The 13,056-nt window shown below is 35.9% G+C and overlaps 2 protein-coding genes across 2 annotated transcripts in view; one reads left to right on the top strand and one right to left on the bottom strand.

Annotated features, from left to right (window-relative positions):
- Positions 1 to 2,127, bottom strand: part of LOC128231456 (tetratricopeptide repeat protein 28-like) — a 78,215-nt gene extending 76,088 nt beyond the window's left edge. The window contains exon 1 of the mRNA XM_052944294.1: positions 1,683 to 2,127. Within this exon, the coding sequence (XP_052800254.1) occupies positions 1,683 to 1,727 (45 nt within the window). The 5' untranslated portion in view covers positions 1,728 to 2,127. The remainder of the gene's footprint in view (positions 1 to 1,682) is intronic.
- A 3,868-nt stretch (positions 2,128 to 5,995) lies between these two features.
- Positions 5,996 to 13,056, top strand: part of LOC128230464 (dynein beta chain, ciliary-like) — a 30,479-nt gene continuing 23,418 nt past the window's right edge. Inside the window, 11 exon segments of the mRNA XM_052942738.1 lie at positions 5,996 to 6,424; positions 6,982 to 7,169; positions 7,331 to 7,520; positions 7,663 to 7,762; positions 7,962 to 8,173; positions 9,126 to 9,359; positions 9,592 to 9,759; positions 9,882 to 9,998; positions 10,488 to 10,753; positions 12,011 to 12,136; positions 12,596 to 12,664. Of these exon segments, the coding sequence (XP_052798698.1) occupies positions 6,062 to 6,424; positions 6,982 to 7,169; positions 7,331 to 7,520; positions 7,663 to 7,762; positions 7,962 to 8,173; positions 9,126 to 9,359; positions 9,592 to 9,759; positions 9,882 to 9,998; positions 10,488 to 10,753; positions 12,011 to 12,136; positions 12,596 to 12,664 (2,033 nt within the window). The 5' untranslated portion in view covers positions 5,996 to 6,061.

Raw genomic sequence — 13,056 nt, 5'->3', positions numbered from 1 at the left:
TACTCTAACTTATGATTTCCCGGCAATGTATTTGAAAACACTTATTTTATCATAATTTTACTCTAACTGATATCTAAATTGCAGAAAAAAATACAGTTAAAAGTATAAAAAAACATGACATTTTGACCTCTAAACAATACACTGACAACATCACATGCTAATGCCAATCAACCAATCATGCAACAACAAAGCCGAAATTAAGCAGGGGTGTAGAAATGTTTTGAAGTAGCAGGGTGTTTTCCTGAAGTAGCCGGGGGGTTTGGGGGCCATCCCCCATTAGGGGTCTAGGGGACAACGCCCCCTGTGGGGGGTTCAGGGGGCGAAGCCCCCCGACTGAAAATGATTTCAGCCATTTTTGAACTCAAAAATCTAGTCTCCTGGTGTTTGATTTTGTTTATTTTTACTTCATATTATTATATAAAAACTGATAAGTTTTGTTATCGATAGAAAACAAATGCTTCTGGATAACTTAGTCCCAGCTATCACCATCAGAATCATTTTCAGATTCAGAGTATTCAATGTCACACATTTTATCATAGGCTAGCAACTCCCTCCTTACAATTTCAGAAATTTCTTCCCTACTTATACCACTTACAGAAACTGAATCTACTTGAGCCTCAGAACAGTGAACTGCACCTCCTTTGGTGTTTTAAACTGAAGCCTTAGCTAAAGCTCCTGGTAACTTCTTCCGATTTTTTGCAGACAGCCATAATTTATTACACAAATGATATTTTCGTTGCTGTTAAAAAGTAGCCGGGTGAGGATGCAAAAGTTACCGGGTGATTTTACCGGCTCCCGGCCCATTTCTACACCCCTGATTAAGTGATTATTAGCCTTGAAAACGCTTATGAAAACTGTGGTGCCACACTTTATTTCGTCATACAAAAAAGTGCATTTTACAAAAAAATAAGGGTGGATGGTACCTTAAATAAAAAATATTGAAATATGTGATAGTTTCTTTCTTTAAGAATACAACAACTGTCTTCCATACCAAAAGGGTGGGGCATAAGTAAATTCAGTTCCTTTATGTACAGCCACAAATTTAATTACGAGAACAACAGTCCATAAAATTTGACCCGCATATACAGCAAAGTGCTTTCTTGCACTTTTAACAACTTTAACCAAGGTATTCCTGCAGGTCACTCAGATATATGGTATAAAAGCCAGTATTGGTCGCTTCATTATACCCACTCAGATTCAGATTTCAACATCTTCTTTTAGAATTTAGAAGGTATATTCATCTATTTCACCAACATTATAAATGATCTATTCATTCAAATACTCTGCATTAATATGATGAATGGAGTATAAGCCGTTGGTCAAACGTAGGAACATTCTATCCATTGATGCCACTCTGTTTGTTTTTTTACTTACCATTATAACAACAATCCCATACCCTCATTACCCTAGTGGCTCCCTAGTCCAAATAATTGTAGTTGACGGATTTTTTTTAGATTTTTGATATGGCAAATCCTTCACGACGTTAGGGATTGGAAGAATCCCGTATAACACGTCTATTATTTTGGACTAAGTGGCTCCCCTTTCGCATCCGATAATTTGAAAACATGTAAATGTCACAATTGTATTCATATACGGCATATACATATGTACATATACAGTTTCCATTTTAAATTAACCAGCCCCCCCCCCCCCCGAGTATTATCCTGTTATTACATACATACCCTGTCTTTCTTCTTTTGTTTAGGATTGCCCTCCATCATTTGCATGAGTTGAATGTAAAGTGTGACTGTGGTGCCAGTAGTAGCTGTCTGATCATCTCACATTTTATATATTCCAACACTGCCATCAAATAATTCATATTAAATTTTTAATACACTGTTTACATTTTTTAGTCATGTTGTATTTTATTCCGCCATTTTGAATACAAATTTACATTATAAAGTTTGATAGTCTCCCATTCATCCGTTAATCACCTCAGCCCAGGTGTCAAATTAATCCATTTTCACTTTCACCATGATCACATACATGACGTTATTATGGGTCAAAAATGATTTAAAATTACAGTATCCGTGTATATTGTTGGTAGTCAATTTTGTAAAATCCCGCTGTGCGATATGGTTAGATGACCAATCTATCACATTTTTCTTACAAGTTACCTGTGTTTACATTGACATCAAAAAGTAAGGTCGCACCGCTTACCTGAGAAATTGACTTCAGGTGTAAGGGAAAAAACTCATATCACACAGCGCGGAGACGAAATGGGGCTCGTGTCCCAGAAATTAAGAGACAGTCATATAATGAGGAGACTGGGTAAATCTGGTTGTCGCAGTAGATTGTTGCTGTTTCTATACAGTGTGGGGCCAGTTAAGGCGCAATGACACAAGTCTCTGACCAAAACCCACATCAATTTAAATGACTTTCTTCTATTGGATACTCGCTAGCCCGCGCTCCCGCAAAACTCACTCACTCGTCCATCCATCCACCAACCCACCCACGCACTCGCTCGTCACTCACTCACTCACTCACTCACTCACTCGTTTTATAACTGTGTTTTCTGTTAATATACGAAAAATATTACACACTCTTACTTTTAACTAAACATGAACTTTTTTTGTAAATGAAGGATTTTTCCAGTTATGTTTCATGAATTGATTTTCATTGAAATCTGGTTCATTCAAGTATGATTTTCAACTCCACATGTATTCTATAGATTTTTTGTGGTCTATTACAAAAGTCTTGAGCTAGCGCTCAAGCCTAAAAATTGAATGTCTTGTGTGGGTTAAATGTGTTCGATTGTAAGCATGTACAATATAAATATGTGCATCATTTTCGATACTTTTGTGTGGAAGATTGATAATCGTACCAGAGTTTCTAATGATATATATAACCTGTGCCTCAACTCAATTGTGTATCAATAAAAGATTTTATATATTTCAATATCAACCATATCTTAAAATGTTAAAGAGTGAACATCTCGTTAGTTCCACCTCAGAACTCGACCAACGTCTTTCCCGCCCAAAACGATAGTACTACCACAGAACCTGCCTTTCCCGCCAAACAATACTACCACATAACTTGCCTTTCCCGCTAAACACGATTGTACCACCACAGAACTTGTCTTTCCCGCCAAATACGATAAAACTACCACAGAACTTGCCTTTCCCGCCAAATACGATAAAACTACTACAGAACTTGCCTTTCCCACCAAGCATGATAGAACCGCCACAGAACTTGCCTTTCCCACCTGGCACGATAACACTAATACATAACCTGCTTTTCCCGCCAAACAGTACTATCACATAACTTGCCTTTCCCACCAAACACGATAAACGTTGAACTAATACATAACCTGCCTTTCCCGCCAAACAGTTCTACCACAGAACTTGCCCTTCCCACCAAACACGATAACACTAATATAAAACCTGCCTTTCCCGCCAAACAGTACTACCACATAACTTGCCTTTCCCACCAAACACGATAAACGTTGAACTAATACATAACCTGCCTTTCCCGCCAAACAGTACTACCACAGAACTTGCCCTTCACACCAAACACGATAACACTAATACATAACCTGCTTTTCCCGCCAAACAGTAAAACCACATAACTTGCCTTTCCCACCAAACACGATAAACGTTGAACTAATACATAACCTGCCTTTCCCGCCAAACAGTACTACCACAGAACTTGCCCTTCACACCAAACACGATAACACTCATACATAACCTGCCTTTCCCGCCAAACAGTACTTCCACATAACTTGCCTTTCCCACCAAACACGATAAACGTTGAACTAATACATAACCTGCCTTTCCCGCCAAACAGTACTTCCACATAACTTGCCTTTCCCACCAAACACGATAAACGTTGAACTAATACATAACCTGCCTTTCCCGCCAAACAGTACTACCACAGAACTTGCCGTTCCTACCAGACACGATAAAACTACTACAGAACTTGCCTTTCCCGCCAAACAGTACCACCACATAACTTGCCTTTCCCACCAAAAACGATAACACTTCTACATAACCTGTCTTTCCCACCAAACAGTACTACCACAGAACTTGCCTTTCCCGCCAAAAAAAACCACGATAGTTTTACCACAGAACTTGCCTTTCCCGCCAATCAGCACTACCACATGTCTTCCTTTTCCCACGAAACACGATAACACTACTACATAACCTGCCTTTCCCGTCAAACTGTACTACCACGGAATTTATTAAGATGTTGTATTCTCTTTTTATATTTGTTGAGCATATTTATATCTAAGGATTTTTTTTAAAGAAACTGCAACAAAGAACAAACAACAATAAGATGCTAAGCACACAGAAGCACACAGATAAAAAAATGGTGTGTATGTCAATGCAAGAAAAATAAACATATCTGACTCAAATTTCAGAGAATCAAGCTTTTTTACCAAAGTGAGTGATAGAAAATAATGACTTCGAAATATGGACGGAACAGTGTGTCTTTGTAGATTTCATAAAAAACTCATTTCCTGTTAAGCTTTCTGTCAAAGTTTGCTAAAAATTATACCTAGATACAGTAATACCGCTTATATGTTCGTTTAATGTTGAAACCTAAAGCTGTAATAGATGAGTATTGCCCTATTTTAACATCACTGCGGCAACGCGATACTCCTAAAGTGCAAATTGAAAAAAAAAAACATTGAAATAACAGTTTCTGTATATCTCAGCTCGCTGGGCTTAAACGTATTAAACGGAACTGTGCAATCAGTCTTGGTGTAGAGATGCAGCTTTATTCTTTTGAATATAGTGACTAGTTGCGCAAAATATAATTTAAGAATAAAAACAATAACAATATTTATTTTAAGCTAACTAATGGTCGTTTTGCACATATGAAAACAACTTCGGTAAATCACTGATTGACGTCATTGGATTGCGCCGTCTTGTTTTACTGTACATCACCTGTTTTAAATATTAAACATCAAGCAAACTCAACGAATCTAACTGAACATTAAATTTTGCACACTACGAAAAAAAGATCCTGAAGATTTCTGTGAAATGTATACTTATATTTACTACCTATACAAATGTTTTATATGCAGTGTTTTGGTAGAGCTATTATTTTAATAGCCTTCGTAAACGTTGGTCCGAAATACATGTCAAATTAAAACTATTCCGCTCGCTATTGTAAATTTCGAAATCTCACTAAAGCACGAGGTACTGCCATTGCAGACAGTCATCTACATTATATTTTAATTTATACAGACACTTGTCAGGGGAGATTACTGCGTATAAAAATATTCATAAAGCTATTTATAATTCGAACAAAAAACAACAATATTTGCCTCAAATAAGAACGGGCACCTGTTGAGTCCATAACAACGACGCTAATCTCTATACAAGTATCAGCCTTGACACAACCTTGGTACATACAAACGTAATTGTCATAAAGTAGACCGTGTATTGTTGGATCCGGCTTGTTGACCGATCCGTCACAGACAGACCAATATTATATAAATGTTTAAAAATAATTCTGCACTCTCACAGATAAACAGTTTTGTCTTTTTTCAAAATGTCTCAGAATCAATATTGTTTAAACACCAATGCCCTTAATTCAGTCATGAAAAAAAAAACTCGCAATAGAACATCTAATTTGTTTGGAAAACTGCTGAAAATTTATTATTTCTTAAATCGTAAGTAACGACATTTTCAAACGCAAATGAAAAACATACATCTATTTTGATCGGATAACTGCGGATTTTTTTTCTTAAAACGATAGTAAGGACATTTTCGAACGCATAAATAAGGGTTTCCATGCTTTAAAATGTCAAATGCTCGATCTGTGAAGGTGCAGCTTTAACTGCATTTAATACGTATTAATGGAGTCATATATGTTTATTTATTCATATATTCAATATAATTAGAATACTAGGAAATCGTGTAGAAACCAATGTTAAAATGTTTTACGACATCACTTTATAACTGTATAGAGTATTGCCTGTTAAGCTTGTATAGAGTTTAAATGCGACCCATAACGACTAACCAAGCAACAAGGACACAAACGAACATTCGCAGGTGGGAAAGGAACGCCGGCATATCTACCCATGTCAAGTTAAACATTAAAACGCGCAGATATGTCGTCTGTGAAGGACTTAGAGTTAGGCGATAGCCGCGTTGAATTTATAGCGGACTACGTGATAAAAACGACAAAATGCAAGCCAGACAAGTTCATGAAGATGTACAACGTGGACGAAACGAAACAAATGATCTTGGAATGGTTCGAAAAGGCAGACCTCCAATCGCTCATCATTGTGAGTAACCCAGGCGGGTCTCTGACTGCACAGTATGAATGGCCATCGAACCCTAAGCAGAAAGCTTGTTATTTTGTGAAGAAGTCCAAAGAAGCACTTCCAAAGGACATTCCATTTAGACAAGCTGTTTTGTATGGTGATCTGTCATACTCGCCATTGGATCAACTTTCTGCGTTTGTAGATGAGGTAAACATGTTGTTCTTATTTTAATTCATTTTCTCAACAAACAACAGAAATCATAGCATTGATATTCAACTGCCTTGGTTTACCTTTTCATTTTGTAAATATATAATGTAAGTGTTTTAGCTAAGGAGTTATGGAAGGGTGCTGCACCCTTTTGTTTCTGAAGGCACCTTAATAAGAAAAGCAGCATTATCAACCTTCTGCAGTCATAGAATTAAATGGTTAAGGCTATCAAATATTTTGTGTAATAAAACTGATAACTGGCAGTTGAAGATGATATCAAAGAGACAATTTACTAAACTTCTTTTGGCAATGGAAATTTGCTTGGTTGTTATCTGCCCTTTTAAAAAAAACAACAAAAAACATTTACTGAGTACAAGTTGGAACATCATTGAACGCATTTGTACCAAATCATGACTTTTTCTAGTTTGTTGGATATCATATTGTGAAGAATTAACAGAATAACATTTATATGTTGATTTAGATAAATTCATATCTACCAGTAAATTAAAACAATCTAAATGTAATGTACATGTTTTTTATGTGAAATTGCATTTTAGGTTCTTGTGCCGCTACTTTCCAATGAGAGAAACCATGACCACTGGCCAAATGTTGTCTCGAAAGATGTTACACGCCATGTCCACAACTTGAAAGGAAATGTGTTTGTTGTCTCCGGTCAAGCCAAGGGCAAAACCCTTCTGCCCCTGCCTGTTGGAGCTGAAAGAGTCCATGAGATTGAGCTGGACAGGTTATATTTTATTCTTTCTTTTTTAAAAGTCTAGATTGCTGTAAAAAGAGTAATAGGTGCTTTTGTGTAATTACAAATTGAATATATATTATAAACAAAATTTCTTTGATTTTTTTCCTGTTTATTGTATACAGTATTTAATAAAATGTTATTGCTTACAGTGCCGACAGCCTTGACAGAGCTTTGATTCACACCATTGAGTCAATGGTCATTGAGTGGACTCATCAGATCCAAGATGTGCTGAAGAAAGACTCTGCTCAGCCTCTCCTTGAGGGCTTGAATCCTACACCTTTTGTTGAGCTTGAGTTCTGGAAGAACAAAGCAATGAACTTAGAGTGCATCTATGAACAGGTTAATATCATAAATGTTTTCTGTGAATTCTTTTGTTAATTTTATGTGTGTACTAAAAATTAAAACAAGTACAGCTCTTCACATAAAATCAATAAATCCACCTAAGGAATTAGTCTAAATGACCTGACTATTTTTTTTCCAGCTGAGGGATCCTAAAGTGCGAAAGATGGCTGAGCTGTTGGAGAAGACTGGAAGCAGCTACTTCATCTCATTCAAGGAGATCTTCCGAGACTGTGTTGCAGGTACCAGTTTAATCACACTTACTGTTCATTTAACATTCATTGAAATTATATTCTGTATGAATAGGCTATAATCCTCACAATATCTCATAAGTTTTTGTATGAATATAGATAGAAATTCATAATTAAGTTTTTGTCTTAATCAGCTTCAAGTGGAAAGCATGACTAAAGTCTAATATAAAAGAATATTTGTCTTCTTCAGCTCTGACAGAGGCACAGGACATCAACATGTACCTTAAACCCATGCGACACCATTTTGAGGACTATGAGCAGGCTGAGTTTGATGAGAGCAAGAAGCTGTTTGGTCCCATGATGAACGCCCTGTGTCTGGTGTGGGCCAACTCAGAGTACTACAACACACCCGCGCGCATCATTGTTCTCCTGCAAGAAATGTGCAACATGATCATTCAGATGGTGAGCTAAGTAAATAGTAGTCAGAGCTATAGGAGACAACTTGAAGTGTTTACAAATTTTGCTTATATGTAAGTGTTATATGATCATGTGTTTTTGCTCAATTAATGATGTTTCATTAATGTGGTAACATGGGCAAGAAATCATTGCCAAACTTAAGAAGACATGTTGGAACTAAGCCACAGAATCGATATTACTCATTATTGATTGAAAAGATTACAGATATTTAAAAAAACTCTTTACAAGACGCTGTCTAAAATGTTGATAAAAAGGCGCAAGCATGAATTCTTGGCATTTTTCCAGGCCATTCTGGTTGAACTCAAGCTTTTTTATGCTAATAATTTTATTCAAATATTCAATTGTAAATCATGTAGAGCCCTTAATAGAATTAGTGAATACTGACGTTGTTATCACACTGAAATTTAATAAATTATGTAATAGAGAACATTGTAATTTCAATTTCTGGAATGTAGATTATATAGGAAGTGTACATACACAATGACATTATACTACGTCATATAACAGATTTTAAAGACATAAATTCTGTAATGTCAATATCTGGTAAAAAATTATGAGGGCTGTTCTAGAACTTATTAAGTAACTTCCAAATTTGTTCACATGTTAAATCATGTTAAAGACCTGAATGTTATTTTTCACCTACATGTAACATGAGCAGCTGATCTTTTATGATCAAGGCAGTAGTTGAACCATGAAACAATAGGACGGCTTAAGCTGAAATATAAATGGTTATGTTGTGAATCATACATGGATTTCAAATTTTGTCACCTAATACCTTATGAAATAGAAGTAGAATGTGAGAACAACATTTATATTGAAGAGCAGAATATCATCATGTCTTATGTTTGTAATCCACTATATATACAATATTCATGTTGAAAGTCTACAAATTTCTTGAACAGCACCAAGTATAACGAAATATGTATCAAATTCTCAGGCAAGCAACTTCCTGGAGCCAATGGAGCTCTTCAAAGGTGAGGTGGAGGAGGTGATTGGCAAGGTGCGTAAGGCATGTGACGTGTTGAAGGGTTTCAGGGATGAGTATGAGGTCCACCGCAAGAAGCTATCTGAGTACTTCAAGGATGGGAAGGAGCCCCGGGAATGGGAGTTTGCTCCTCAGCTTGTCTTTGCAAGATACGACAAGTTCTGTGAACGGGTGGAAACTGTCAAGGTGAGCAATAACAATATCACAAGAGAAAAAAATACTCTAAGAAATAAAAAGTTTGGAATAGAAGGTATATATATACCCTCTCCGTGGCCAACTGGTTAGGGCATCCATACAGGGCTTGTCTTGATATGGGCGCTTAACAAATTGCTGTTTAACTTTAGCAACCATGTAATGTTAACTGTTAAGTATGTGTTTGTTCCAATTTTCCTCATGTCTGTGTGTTTGTGTGTGTCAGGACCTGATGGAGTCTGCCCTGGAGTTCATGAAGCTGGAGAAGGTTGAGCTGGGTGGGATCAAGGGCAAGGTGCTCAGCCAGCAGGTTGTCAACATCTTTGAGGAGTTCCACGCACATTACAAGGTCTTCACAGACGCCACCTATGACTGCCTCGATCCCAACGATCCGGTATATATTGGGCTATTACTAAAATGCTTCACATACAAAATAAAACAAGATTTTTTTGACAATTGATAAATAATTTTTGTGTTCAATGAAATTTGATTAAAATGGTAGCTATCTGTTTTCAGACATTCATCAATGAATACCACAAGTTTCAAGAGATTGTGGAAGACTTTGATCGCAGGATGGCCACCATCATCTGCCAGGCTTTTGATGATGCATCTGGTTTGGAAAATGCATTTAAGGTATTCACTTGATTGATAAAGTTGTTTTTTTGTATGCTTTCCAGTGGTTTATAATGATTAATCAATGAAATATAAATGATAATTCATTGTTAAGAATTTTGGCCCATTTTTCTATCCAAAGTAAATATCAGCATGTACAAGGCTGGGACACAAAATGGCATCGTTCATTTCTGAAATAATGTTGAGTGGGCATACAGTTAAACGTGTTTTTTCTAATAAAATACAATCAAAAGTCTTTTAATACAAAATTTAAGCATAAAGAATTAAAAACTGCTTGATTGCAATAATGATGGCAATGTCTTTCACCTTGAAAACAACAAAAGTGAATATTTCACACGAGGTTACGTCACGTTATAGGTTGGAATTAGTTATTCTAATTTTAATTTGATAAATTCTTGATGGAAAACAAAGGACTGTCATATCTTGTTTGTATAACAGTTATGTATGTGACTAACCTGAGTAGGTTGTAATGTGTTTGTTGTGTTGCAGCTGCTAGACATCTTGGGTACCTTGCTAGACCGACCACTTATCAAGAAGGACTTTGAAGAAAAATACCCAATCCTTGTAGACATGATGAACCAGGAACTTGACACAGCCAAGGAGATCTACGACGCGCAGATGACCCTGAAGGCAGAAAGAGGCAAGATTCCCATCCACAAGAACATGCCCTACATGACTGGTGGCCTTAAATGGGCACAGGAGCTCCGGGAGAGGATCAGCATCCCCATGGCCAACTTCAAGCACCTTGAACACCCGTAAGTAACCTATTTCTTCTAAAAGATGTTATTAATTATCTGTCTTTGATTCTTTCTTGAATTGTTCCTACAATATACATTTTACTCAAGTACAATAGATTTGTATCTGTGTTGTTGTTTTTTCAAAACCTTAGAATGTGAGTATAGAAAATCATTGCTAACTTTGGATTTCAGTTTTGAATGTTTACTGTTTGTTGCATGCAAGAAAAAATAGCAATCAAAAACAATTTGTGTTGATTTGTTAGTACTGTATATGCTTCAAGTTCATAACATAACAAGTAACAACTAAGCAGCCATATACAGTATAAAAGATTAAAATTTCAGTTACATCTATCCAGTTTGTTAATGTTTATCTATCACAATTTATCTTTTACATAAAAAATCTTTTGCATGTATTCTGTCTGGATTATGTCAGATATTGATATTGAGATTTTTTCAACAAACCTGAATAGTCTATTGCATTTAATTGTAAAATTTACTTGAACAAGCCCGACTATATAAAAAATAACAAAATACAAAATATTTTACAAGTCAGGGGTTCATTCGGGCTTGCATGCTTGTGCTTATTTCAATCACTGAGTGTTTGAGGTTTTTAAAAGCATGTAATTATACGCATTGAAACTATTTGCAGTGGAGCTAATTGGTCAGTTTAGAATTTAATTCTTGTTTTTAGCCGCATTTTTTTTAAAACATCCCTTTAAAGATTGAATAGCAAAATCCAGTCAGGTGGGCAGATGGGCAACGTTAAGTGTTAGGTTGAAGTTTGGGTTAAAGTTTTGATACAAAACCATTACAGCCAGGCTTCCATGATGCTGATTCTGCACTTTTAGGGGCAAAATTAAACATAACATGAATAACATAAATGTTGAAAAACTCAATTGATGGGTAGTATTATTTTGAGTGGCTGGTTTATAATGTTAGTACAACAGAAAAGATCGGCTCAACTTGTTTGCCAATTATTAGTGTGTTTTAACCTCATCACGCTTTCCTTTATAATTGGTTTGTTGCAATCAACTCTGAAAATATTTCCTTGAGTTTGATAATGTTTTACTTAGCACTGTTTTCTGTGTCTTAAAAACTATCTATATACACATCAAATTCAACTAAACATTAGTTTTGATATAAATTCAACTGATGAATTACCTAAACTATAAAGAAAACCTAAAATGGATCACCTGTTGATTGTACAAAAGAAGGAGAACTTTGTACAAGTTCAAAGTTATTGGCAGGGTTACCACCATCTAATCTATATTAAAGAGAGTACTTCAAAGACCATATAAGAGCAATACGGCCTCAGCCTGAGGACATTAAGCCATGCACGATGGCGGCTGGCAGGCACATCCATTATGCTGCTCCTCCCGAGTTTCAACAGCTCTGGTCCAGGTCTGAACATGCACACAATGGTTCTGAAAGCTCTAGCACACTCCGGGAATGGAGAAATAAATCCTTGAAAACATATCACTTGCGCTCTGATTTCTGTTACATGATACCAAAACATGTTAAAACATCATTTACTGTATGTTTTGCATTTTGTTTTGTTTCAATATTTTTGCAATAGAAATAGTTTTGTTAATCAGCACTCACTAACAGCACTGAATTTTCAGCTTGTATGAAAATTAACAACTTTATTCTTATCAATTACTTTATTCTAATCAAAACACTGCAAAAGCCTATCAGGATAATTTATTTCTTTGTAATGCACATCTTTTATTTAAACTTAATCTTCAAAACACTTATAAACTAGTTAAAACGCTCTCTAAAAATAATTTGCTGGATTATGAATTAGTAAATGATTGAGTGTTTGTTACAATGTGTATGTTAATTTGCTGTATGCGTTTTCAGTGTGATGGACAGTGAGAATGCGAAGCTTGTGTTCACCAAGCACCAGGAGATGTTGGACCTGCTTGCCAAGTAAGTAACCACTTCCGTTACTTCACCTGTATTTGTCCTGCATTCCTAATACAATAGACTGAATTACAATCTGTAAACATTCCAGCATTTACAAAATTTGAAATGTTGAAACCTTAATGAATACATTCATTTTTATTTTATGCCCCCACTCTTTAAAGGGATTCAACATATAGATTTGCTTTTTTCTATCCTTCCATCTTTCCATCCGTACGTTTGTCACACAATATTGTGTCGCATGTTTCTCTAAATTATGCATATTTATAGTGATGAAAATTAAGAGGAATGTATACCTGTATATGAAGATTTGCATCAGGGGTTTTGTTTGTGGCTGTTCCTAGAAGAGTTATGGCCCTTGACATAATTAAAATTTAGCATACATAGCATGGATTTAG

Source organism: Mya arenaria, chromosome 4, assembly GCF_026914265.1.
Source record: "Mya arenaria isolate MELC-2E11 chromosome 4, ASM2691426v1".
Classification (NCBI taxonomy): Eukaryota; Metazoa; Mollusca; class Bivalvia; order Myida; family Myidae; genus Mya; species Mya arenaria.
Note: the sequence above shows the minus strand (reverse complement) of the source record. Positions and strands in the feature narration are given on the sequence as shown.